The 12,224-nt window shown below is 43.7% G+C and overlaps 1 protein-coding gene across 1 annotated transcript in view; it reads left to right on the forward strand.

Annotated features, from left to right (window-relative positions):
• Window positions 1-12,224, forward strand: part of DLG5 (discs large MAGUK scaffold protein 5) — a gene marked incomplete at its 5' end in the record, with an annotated part of 75,555 nt that overhangs the window by 38,781 nt on the left and 24,550 nt on the right. The window contains 9 exon segments of the mRNA XM_083363342.1: window positions 1,125-1,300; window positions 3,166-3,269; window positions 3,930-4,022; window positions 4,725-5,750; window positions 8,119-8,257; window positions 8,425-8,569; window positions 8,711-8,832; window positions 10,265-10,354; window positions 11,486-11,654. Of these exon segments, the coding sequence (XP_083219468.1) occupies window positions 1,125-1,300; window positions 3,166-3,269; window positions 3,930-4,022; window positions 4,725-5,750; window positions 8,119-8,257; window positions 8,425-8,569; window positions 8,711-8,832; window positions 10,265-10,354; window positions 11,486-11,654 (2,064 nt within the window).

Raw genomic sequence — 12,224 nt, forward strand, 5'->3', positions numbered from 1 at the left:
AACCTCCAATGACACTCCAAAAGGATGCAAATGACCAGCTGTCTGCCAGGAGTATAAATCCTTCCATTCCCCCATCATCCAGTCAGAGCTGAAGAAGCTCCTTGGATGAGAAGAGAAACGTCTTCCAAGAAAAAACAAGAAAGTCCGGCTGCCTCCTGAAAAAAAAAAAAGCATCTTTGGGATTGAGTTGAATCCTTCATTCGAACTGAATACTTTATTTTGGCCAAGTGTGATTAGACGCCCAAGGAATTCATCTCCGGTGCAGAAGCTGCATGCAAAGCAACAGAAAAACGTTAATCGTAACAATCACTTCTCGTCATCACTTGTCATTATAACTTGTCGCTACCGATAGGTGAATCTCTTCGTACGTAAACAAAATGAAACTGCACGGGCATCAGGGACCACGAGGATAGTTGGTGGTTACGTTTGCCAGAGGTACATACTTACATATATACAGAATTATGCATATACCCACATATATTATATGATGTAATAATAATAAAAATAATGATGATAATGATAATAATAATAATGAAGAAGAAGAAGAAGAAGAAGAAGAAGAAGAAGAAGAAGAAGAAGAAGAAGAAGAAGAAGAAGAAGAAGAAGAAGAAGAAGAAGAAGAAGTAGTAGTTGGAAGGGACCTTGGAGGTCATCTAGTCCAACCCCCTGCTCAGGCAGGAAACCCTATACCATTTCAGACAGATGGCTGTCCAGTCTCTTCTTAAAAACTTCCAGTGTTGGAGCATTCATAACTTCTGGAGGCAGGTGGTTCCACTGGTTAATTGTTCTAACTGTCAGGAAATTTCTTTTTTATTTCCAGGTTGCTTCTCTCCTTGACTAGTTTCCATCCGTTGCTTCTTGTCCTGCTTTCAGGCACTTTGGAGAATAGCTTGACTCCCTCTTCTTTGGGGCAGCCCCTGAGATATTGGAACACTGCTACCATGTCACCCCCTCACCCTTCTCTTTGTTAGAGAGAAGCAACAGTCTAGTTCGTGCATGACGAGAAAAAACTAACCGTGCGAGTTTACCAGACGGACGGCATAGGGAACAAGGCTATTAACAGAATCGGGTAGTCCTGCTGGAAATTAATTAATTCAATTCTAATTAATTTCTGATTTCATCAGGGTGAACGATTGGCTCCTGAAGATAAACGATGTGGATCTTACCAACAAGGACAAGAAACAAGTCATCAAAGCGGTCCTTAACGGCGGAGGCGTTATCAATATGGTGGTCCGGCGACGGAAGTCCTTGGGGGGGAAAGTGGTAACTCCGCTGCACATCAGCCTGTCGGGCCATAAAGGTGAGGTCCTCGTGGTGCTTCCGGGTCAGGCTGACAAATATGCAGGGATCCAGTCAGTACTTTCACTGCGTTCTTTGTGGATTTGCTCTCTGGTCTGTGTTCCTGGATTTGCTATCAGCGTCGAATAAGGACATTGATCTGTGCTCCTCTAAGACTGGAAGGCCTGCTATGGAAGATGCTTTTCCGTTTTGTATTAATGGTTCTAAAGCAATTTCATTTTTATTTTGCAACGGCTGTGGTTGTACCGCTATGTCCAGTAGCTCTTAGGATACCGACTTTCCTAAATTAGAAGTCTCCCGTAAGTCGACGGCGCTGTATACAATGTTTTTCTTGGCTGTAACGGGGCACCGTTCTGGATGACTTTTTTTTTTTAAACTTCCTGATTTAGCCTGATCCCTGACATTTCTGGGAGTTTTTCCCATCCAAAATCCGGAGCAAACCAGGCTTTGCTTAGTTTCCAAAGTCACCTAGCTGCTGCCAGATGCCGAGAACTCGAAACAAAATTGAGTGTTTTCGGGAGTCACCGCTTTAGACGTACATAAAGATTTAACTACGGGTAATATAGAAACGGGGTACAGCGGCTTAAATGATAGATTTATTTATTTTATTTATTTTTATTACATTTATATCCCGCCCTTCTCCGAAGACTCAGGGTGGCTTACAAGCTTAGCAGTAGCCTTCATTCTATGTATATGCCTGCTTATTAGGGCTTTCACACACACCCCAAGCGGTATTATTACAAAGTCAGCTTAATTGCCCCCAACAATCTGGGTCCTCATTTTACCTACCTGGGAAGGATGGAAGGCTGAGTCAACCTGGAGCCTGGTGGGACTCGAACCTGCACTAATTGCAGGCAGCTGGTGTTACTTAAGGAGGCATCAGCCCACTGCTCCACCAAGATGCATACCAAAGGGACTGTACTGGCGGAATTAGAAGAGAAATAACCTGTTGACTTCCATAAAGTGCTCTGGTGGCGCAGTGGCTAGAATGCAGGGTTGCAGGCTAACACAGCCAGCAGTTCGATCCTGAGAAGGCTCAAGGTTGATTCCACCTTCCGTCCATCCGAAGTCAGTAAAATGAAGACCCAGATTGCTTAGAGAGGGCTGCAGAGCACTGTGAAGTGGTATATAAATGCTATTACTAAGTGTGGAGGGAGGGAGGGAGGGAGGGAGGGAGGGAAGGAAGGAAGGAAGGAAGGAAGGAAGGAAGGAAGGAAGGAAGGAAGGAAGGAAGGAATGGAATGGAATGGAGTGGAATGGAATAGAGGGAGGGAGGAAGGAAGGAAGGAAGGGTCATGGTGGCACAGTGTTTGGAATGCAGTATTGCAGGCTAATTCTGCCCACTGTCAGGAGTTCGATCCTGACCGGCTCAAGGTTGACTCAGGTTCCATCCTTCCAAGGTCGGTAAAATGAGGCCCCAGATTGTTGGGGGCAAATAGGCTGACTCTGTAAACAGCTTAGAGAGGGCTGTAAAGCACTATGAAACGGTATATAAGTCTAGGTCAGCCATGTCAAACTTGTGACGTCGCGCAACGTATCGTGGGTGCGGTTTCAGCGTGACGCATCCAGCCCGCAGGCCGGCAGTTTGACATCCCTGGCCTAGGTGCTATTGCTATCAAGAAAAGATTTTAAACTTCAGAATTGAGAATTTGGAGGACGTGTGCTGAAGGCTGAATAGACTTGGGTGACTGAGGCTAGTTCAGCCAATTCAGGATTGGTTTTGCAAGAAAGCAGGCATGGAACAATCAGGCACATAGAGAGACACGCTGATCCCTCATCCTTCAGAACATTGATTGGGCGTGTCAGTAAGCTTTGTGTGAGAGAATGGCTAAAAACTCACCCTGGCTTTGGTCTTCTCCATTTCAGATAGCGGAATTGGTTTAGAAAACGGCGTCTTCGTGGCCACCATAATGACAGGCAGCCCGGCAGCCAAGGATGGATCCCTCACCGTGGGAGATAGGATCATTGCGGTAAATTATTTTTCAGTCTGCTTTAGATTTACAATAGAAATTCAAATCAGATGAGACGGGAAGCCTCTTTGGCTGGAAGCAGAGATATGTCTTCTAACGTTACATGCTAACGATGAGTGGTTGGTAAGCAACCATCATGAAACATGATCGCTGGATGCTGCAAACGGCTGTAAATGTGGCCAGATTGCCACAGGGCCACGGAAGGGGCCTAACCCATCAAAATTTCTGATCCGGGCGGTAAGTCCTATTTTTCGGGTCAGCCGTAATTCCTAATGATCGCTAAATGACTCGTTGTAAATTAGCTGCCACATACTTATGACAGTTGCCGTGTCCCTTTTGCCACCTTCAGACAATGGGGAAAGCCGGGTTCACTAAACAACCATATTATTAACCTAACCTAACTTAATCAATATGGCAAGAAAGGTCATACAACGGGGCAAAACTCACTTAACAAATGTCTCACTTAGCAACATAAATTTTGGAACTCAGTTGCGCTCGTAATACAAGAATTACTTTCCGAAGGAATAGACAAGAAAAATCCTCATTTGAAGAACTGGGAAGTGTGGAACGTGAACTTGGAAGGCCAATATTGAAATGTAGCGAATATGCCAGTATTTTCTTGACTGTTGCGTGCTTGATACGTCTCCCATTTTCCTGCAGATAAATGGAATTGCACTAGATAATAAATCTCTGACGGAATGTGAAGCTTTGCTGCGAAACTGCCGGGATTCTCTTACCCTTTCGTTGATGAAGGTGAGCAGGAATAAAGAGCGCCTAGTCTTTGTCAGTGAATAATATTGAATATTGGAGTCCAAAAGCCTGGCAGACAAAACCGACCCAGATTGGATCCTGCAACTTACTTAATTGTCACGTCTTTCTCCTTTCATCCGTTATTTGCAGGATGCTCCCTTCACATGTGGGAAGCAAGTGGGACCATGTCATTTCCAACCAGAAGATGACAAAGAAGCCTTAAGTTACTGACAGCTTTCATTAGGCCTATCCTCCTGAATTTATCCAATCCTCTAAAGCCATCAAAATTTGGGCCATTCATAGATCTTAGGGCAGTGAATGCCACTTCTCTGTGTTCGTTTTAAATGTGTGCACTCTATGGGATTTTACAAGTTTTAGCCCAACACTTCTAGAAGGCTTAGGGGGAGGAAACGTATGTTAGAGTTCCCCCCCCTCCGTCCCACAATTAATTAATTAAAACAATAATATAAATTACAGAATAAATTCCCCAAGAAAACAATGTATTTTACGTGATTTTTTTTAGAATTCAGCTTTTCTTGTGACAGTATAATGGTACAAAATATTCATGTATTTCAGTGCAGCCTAGCACTGAACACTGGTAGATTAACGTATAAGTTTGGGACTGCTCTTTCGCACAACCACATCTATCAATTCCGCAGCAGCGGCTTGCTAATTTCCAGCTGATGGTGTCTCTCCTCATCCTAGGTTTATCCTCAGAGCTCGTGTTCCTCTTGGAGTGGCCAAAACATATTTGAAAACCTGAAGGATTCGGAGAAGATCTCCAACGGCAGGAGCCACCCGTCAGACGTGCAGGTTCAAAATAAAAGAAACTTAAAACACAACAGTTCAACCCAAACAGATATTTTCAGCCCGGACATAATGGATGTCAAGAAGGATCCGAGCGATCAAGAGAACGGCTTGTATTGCAGCCTGAAACCCTTTTCCAGTAGCGTTTTACACAGCGACTCCCACCGGAACGCGGTCCACGAGTGCCACAGCCATTCGGAACACAGCCTCGGATCCTTTGGTCCCGATGGGTATGGAGACCCAGGTTACGGGATGGTGACCCTGGACAACCAGAGGCTTTCCTTTGAAGCCACAGGGGCCGATTGCCTTGTGCTCGAAAGCGCCTTAGACAAAGGACCGGGTGGGAAACACAGTGGTGGCACCTGGCCCAAAGTGCTGGTCAACTTAGGCCCGGCAGAAACGGAGAAATTCTCCGTGTACAAAAAGCCCAAACAAAGGAAATCCATCTTTGAGCCGGACACTTTCAAAAGACCCTCGACGCCACCCAAGATGGATTATCTCTCCCCCAATCCGATGTTGGGGCCTCCAGCCCAACCTTGCAAAGCAGAAGTCGTCTCCACTCCTCCTACGCCTCCAACCAGGAGCGATTCCATTAAGTTTAAACACAAACAGCAGGCCAGCTCTACCTCGGAGTCTACCGTGACAACGGGGTCCCCCCCTCCTAGTCCAGCTACAGTCCAGCCCCCGCTTTCCATTGAACAGAAGCCGGACTCTTGTCTTCTCAAGGGGCGAGGTAGACCCTCGGGACAATACTACAGGGAGGAGGCAGGAGACCCCGGACCCTTGCCTTCAAGAAAACCCTGTGAAGAAGACGTTGGCTTCCAAAGAGCGGAAGAGCCTGAGATTAAACGACCGAGGCCCAAATCTGCTCCCGCCTTCAGGCATAAACTAAACCCCGTCCCCATTCCGAGTCCATCTCAGCAGGTAGATATGGGACTGTGGGGAAAAAAGGACGCTGGCCAGTCCTTTCCACAGGGATAACTTGCTCCCATTCTCCTTGCTTGAATGTACAATATTCCACAGTGTCACCGAATATTTTGGGACAACTGATTGGTTGCAGATTGTTTTCAGTAATCCTTGGGGCTTCAAATCTCTTGCTTTCAGGGCAAAAAACCAACCAACCAACCACCAACAGATTAAAATATAGCATCCAAAGGTCTATGGAGATTCTCAATCATCCAAGTCATGGTTGTCCCAAAACGTGTTTGTTTTTTTCTTTCGTTGAAAACATCCAGCTTCTTACCCAAGAAGCTTCTGAACTGAAGGTGTGCCTTTTGAAAAGCACCTTTGGGATAGCGAATGGATACGGAACCCCTTCAGAAACATCCAGCCAATATGGCTAAAGAAGGCTGGTTCTATTGCTCCGTGTGTAAATGAAACATATAGTTTGTTTCTCGCTATAATTCTACCAATGTTAGAGATTTGGAGGCAAGGCAAGCCCAATTTTCCTTAAAGAATTGCCCGAAGAGAACAGAATGGAAAGGGATAAGGCATGGTGACAACAGAAGCCATGAAAGTGATATAAACAAAATCCTCTTTTGTGAATAGAATAGAATAGTATTATGAAAGGAATGGAATAGAATAGAATGGAATATGGAATAGAATTAGAATTAGAATTAGAATTAGAATTAGAATAGAATAGAATAGAATAGAATAGAATAGAATAGAATAGAATAGAATAGAATAGAATTATGAAAGGAATGGAATAGAATGGAATATGGAATAGAATAGAATAGAAAGAATAGAATAGAATAGAATAGAATAGAATAGAATAGAATAGAATAGAATAGAATTATGAAAGGAATGGAATAGAATGGAATATGGAATAGAATAGAATAGAATAGAATTATGAAAGGAATGGAATGGAATAGAATAGAACAGAACAGAACAGAACAGAACAGAATAGAATAGAATAGAATAGAATAGAATAGAATAGAATAGAATAGAATAGAATAGAATAATGAACGGAAAGGAATGGAATATAGAATAGAATAGAATAGAATAGAATAGAATAGAATAGAATAGAATAGAATAGAATAGAATAGAATAATGAACGGAAAGGAATGGAATATGGAATAGAATAGAATAGAATAGAATAGAATAGAATAGAATAGAATAGAATAGAATAGAAAATATGGAATAGAATAGAATAGAATAGAATAGAATAGAACCAGAACAGAACCAGAACAGAACAGAACAGAACAGAATAGAATAGAATAGAATAGAATAGAATAGAATTATGAATGGAAAGGAATGGAATAGAATAGAATAGGATCTGGAAGGGACTTTGGAGGTCTTCTAGTCCAGCCCCTTACTCAAGCAGGAGACCCTAAACCACTTCAGATGTCTAGTCTCTTCTTAAAAAACTCCAGGGAAGGAGCAGCCACAACATCTGGAGGCAAGCTGTTCAGCTGGTTGGTTGTCCTCACTGTCAGGAAGTTTCTCCTTAATTCCAGGTTGCTTCTCTCCTTGATTAGGTTCCAACCATTGTTTCTTGTCTTGTCTGGTGCTTTGGAGAATAGTTTGACCCCCTCTTCTTCATGGTATGTCCCCCCTATTTCTTCTTTTCTTTAGACTGGCCAAACCCAAGTCTCACAGCCCTTCTTCGTATGTTTTAGTCTCCAGGCCTTTGATCATCTTAGTTGCTCTTCTCTGGATTTTTTTTTCCAAACTCTCAACATCTTTTTTGTGATGTAGTGACCAAAATTGGCTGCGGTATTCCAGGTGTGGTCTTTTAAGGGCTTTGTAAAGTGGTCCTAATGCTTCATGTGATCTTGATTCTATGTCTCTTTTATACAACCCAGGATTGTATTAGCTTTTTTGGCGGCTGCTGCACACTGCTGGCTCATAAGAGGCAGAACATTTGACAATTTTCATGCCAGATCTGATTATAGGCATTTTTTCTGTTGTTCTAGTTTCCTCCATTAAGCCAGGAAATGTACTATGGAAAATCAGCCCAAGTTCCACTAAAAAGTATGTGTGTGTGTGTGTGTGATCAAACTGTAACAAAAGGGATACGTAACATTTTTATGTCACATCATACTAGTTGTACGGGAGTAGAAATTGTACAAATTGTGTTAAGTATTATATCTAACCTGGAATGTTTGTTCTGAGAGTAGATGAAAGATCATGTTAGGAGGCCATTTTGTTCAGAAAGATGTCCTAATTTGCTGTGAAACGCATCACACCTTTATAAATAGAGGGTTTTTTGGCAGTCGCTCTCGTAATGGTGCCTTTGGGCTTCTGCTGGAAATATTACCCGTAAGAAGATGCTCTGGCTTTTCTTCCCCAGGTACAGAAATACATTCCAGCGAGTGAAGAGTTCCTGTCTCCGGAGGCAGAAGAATGGCCGACATATTCACCCAAACGGGCGAGTCGACATAGCGATGGTTTCGTGTCGGCCTGTTTATACTCCGGAAGCTTGTCAGGAGGTTTGTACCAATGATTTGCATGATCAATTCAGACTTTCTTCTGTTGTATGATATCTGCCCAACTACAGATACTCCTCGACTTGAACAACAGTTTTTTAACCATAGTTACAACGGAAGTGGGGGAAAAAATGACTTACAACTCTATACAGCTTCTTTTTGCTCTCTAGGCACTGTCCCGAGAAACATTGCGCCCTGTTCTGCCGTGACAGCAGTGATGAGAAATCCTATTTACACAGCCTGGAGCCACAGAATCGCCACCACCAACTGCTCAACTGCAGCCAATCATTACTGCCACCAACACCTGCATCCCAGGTACTTAGATAAGGAGAACCTCGAACGAAAGTCAAATGACTTGGGCTGTAGCGTTCTTCTTCCAATGATGGTCAGGCAGTTGATGTTGCTGTTGGGTGCATGTGACCGAATATCCATTATTATTATTTTTTTGTCTTGCAGTGCTCAGCACCAGGGACATCTGAGTTTGGACCTGAGTCACAAGCACTCCAGTGAGTGCTCTGAAAATGCACGCTCAAGATCGTCCCATGGTTCAAATTCATTGCCTTCCAGCGCGAGACTGGGTAAGAAGTCTGAAAGAAGGAACGGTCTGCTTTGTTATTGTAGTCTTAAGTGTATCATGGGTGTGGGTTTCCCTTCACATTGCTGGACAAGAGAGCTCTTGGATTGTTCTAGAGAAGGTCATCTTGGGGATGGTGAGGCCACCACGCTCCCACCATCTGTCCTTTCAAAAACCTCAATTAAAAAAATCCCTTTTTATCACCCTGTAATCCCTTAATTCGGAGTAGAGTCAGGGTAACTGAATGGAGCTGAGAGTTTACTGACCGGATACCCTTCCTGAAGCCAACGCAGAGTTCACAGCAAATATTTTTTTCTTTGCACCCTCAGAGAAATATCTGCCACTACCTAGGATTGAATTCTCAACTTTCTGAGTGAGACGCAAGCGTCTTTACCATTAGGCCACCACACCCCTTTCTCACAAACCTCAATATGACCCACAAATGTTATGTATTGATTTGATTGATTGGCATTAAAATCCAATATATTTGGATTGATCAGCATTGCATCTATAGACCCTGTTTGGCATTATATCTTTGTGATAATACACTGGCATCAACATACTGATGTACAGTTCATTGGCCTGTGTGTTTATGCATAGTTAACATGCAGACCTAGCTAGGCGTTATGCTTTGCTACACACACAACGTGTAAGAACAAAGGTTCTGTTTTAATTGCAAAACAGGGAGATTTCTAGAGAAACTTTTAAAAGTGATAGAAGAGTTGTCTATAAGAGGCTTCCAATCAACCTTTGCGTCCATCAATAAGGACAAAATATAATATTTTGTCCATTCTTGACTGTGCAACAAAGGCCACTTAAAGTTGATGAAGAGGCAGTCAAGCTATTCTCCAAAGCACCTGAAGGCAGGACAAGAAGCAACAGATGGAAACTAATCAAGGAGAGAAGCGACCTAGGACTAAGGAGAAACTTCCTGACAGTTAGAACAATTAACCAGTGGAACAACCTGCCTCCAGAAGTTGTGAATGCTCCAACACTAGAAGTTTTTAAGAAGAGACTGGACAGCCATTTGTCTGAAATGGTATAGGGTTTCCTGCCTGAGCAGGGGGTTGGACTAGATGACCTCCAAGATCCCTTCCAACTTTTTTATTATTATTGGAGAGAGGGGGTTCAGAGAAAAGGCGAGAGGTTGCCCACTACTCCACAATCCATTTATTATTATTATTTTAAAAAAAAGATGCTCCCCCATCCTGCACTTGATGGAAGTAACTCTTATGTTTAAATCTGTGCGGCTGTCTTCATAAACTCAAGTTTGTCCAAATCCAATGAGAATTCTTACCAAGTAAAACTTGCTTCAAAGAGGCTTGTTGCCAGCCTAGCTGATTTCTTGGAATTTAAACCAATTTATTTATTTCTTTTTTTTTTCCCCTCCTCCTTAAGTCTCTCTTTTTTTTCTCTCATTGTCCACTTCCAAATAGGTTCCTCCAGCAATTTACAGTATAGAACAGAACGAATAAAAATACCTCTGACACCAAGATACCCAAGGTCCATCATTGGTTCCGACAGAGGTAGGTAATGTCCATACGTGTCCTCTTTTCCAGCTCCCAAAAGGTAACCCCCTCCAATATACACTGCTGAAACGTGACACAAAATAAATAAGTAAAATAAATTATGCATATACCCGCATACACATAACGTGGCTCAGAGAAACAACACAGTCTAGTTCGGGTGTATAACTTATACATGGCGAGAAAAACAAATCTTGCGAGTTTACCAGATGTTTTTCTCGCCATGTATATGTATACATCCGAACTGTGGTAAGGCCACACTTGGAATCCTGCATCCAGTTTTGGCCACCAGGATGTAAAAAAGATGTTGAGACTCAAGAGTGCAGAGAAGAGCAACGAAGATGATCAGGGGACTGGAGGCTAAAACATAAGGAATGGTTGCTGGAACTGGGCATGTCTAGTTTAATGAAGAGAAAGATGAGGGAGGACATGATAGCGGTGTTCCAGTATCCCAGGGGCTGCCCCAAAGAAGAGGGAGTCAAGCTATTCTCTAAAGCGCCTGAAGGCAGGACAAGAAGCAACGGATGGAAACTAGTCAAGGAGAGAAGCAACCTGGAACTAAGGATGAAATTTCCTGACAGTTAGAACAATTAACCAGTGGAACCACCTGCCTCCAGAAGTGGTGAACGCTCCAACGCTGGAAGTTTTTAAGAAGAGACTGGACAGCCACTTGTCTGAAATGGTATAGGGTTTCCTGCCTGAGCAGGCGGTTGGACTAGATGACCTCCAAGGTTCTTTCCAACTGTTGTTGTTGTTGTTGTTGTTGTTGTTGTTGTTATTATTATTATTATTATTATTATTATTATTATACTGTGTTGTTTCCCTGGGCCACATATCTTTGTGTATGTGCCTGGTTTTGTGAGAGAGAGAGATGCTTTTGGTGGAAGCCCAGTCCAAAAGACTTGGCGATAACCCCGTAGAGAATGCGTGAGCTACTTGCTATGTTCATGAAATGAAAGTTTGCCCTAGATCAGGGGTAGGCAACCTCGGCTCTTTTATGACTCGTGGACTTCAACTCCCAGAATTCCTGAGTGACTCAGGAATTCTGGGAGTTGAAGTCCACGAGTCATAAAAGAGCCGAGGTTGCCTACCCCTGCCCTAGATCAACCTAAGCATTTGTTGTTTATGCAGGTTCGTTGTCTCATTCCGAATGTAGCAGTCCCAGCTTGGTAACCCCACCCCAGTCGCCGCTTAACTTGGAGACCTCCTCTTTCGCCAGCAGCCAATCACAAAACTCTCTTTCCACCTTGCCCAGGATTTCAGTGAGCCCAGTCTCGATGGGGCAACGTCGAAAAGACAAGTAAGTTGTGGTGGTGGTTATGCCAATGCTTTACCTCAGATCCATGCAATTTTCTGGACAACAATGTGGAAACGGTCTTCCGCTGCCTCCTTTGGGGAGGTTGATTTCGGCTTCCCAGTCTCATCTTACATTGTCCAGCACTGATGGTTCATCTACGTGGGTCATGAAACGTCTGCAAGGAAAACAACCCAGCTCAGAGAGCACCAAGGAACCACAGTCCTCCTCCTCCTCCTCCTCTTCCTCCTCCTCTTCCTCCTCCTCCTCCTCCTCCTCCTCCTCCTCCTCACAAACCGCAATCCCTTCTAGCATGGATGATGTTACCCAGTTGGGTCATGAAACGTCTGCAAGGAAACAGCTAAGCTCAGAGAGCACCAAGGACCCCACAGTCGTCGTCGTCGTCCTCCTCCTCCTCCTCCTCCTCCTCCTCCTCCTCCTCCTCCTCCTCCTCCTCCTCCTCCTCCTCCTTCTCCATGCAAACCGCAATCCCTTCTAGCTCTGATGATGCTACCTAGTTTGGTAATGAAACGTCTGCAAGGAAACCAACCAAGCTCAGAGAGCACCAAGGACCCC

This window comes from Vipera ursinii, assembly GCF_947247035.1.
Source record: "Vipera ursinii genome assembly, chromosome: 5".
NCBI lineage: Eukaryota > Metazoa > Chordata > Lepidosauria > Squamata > Viperidae > Vipera > Vipera ursinii.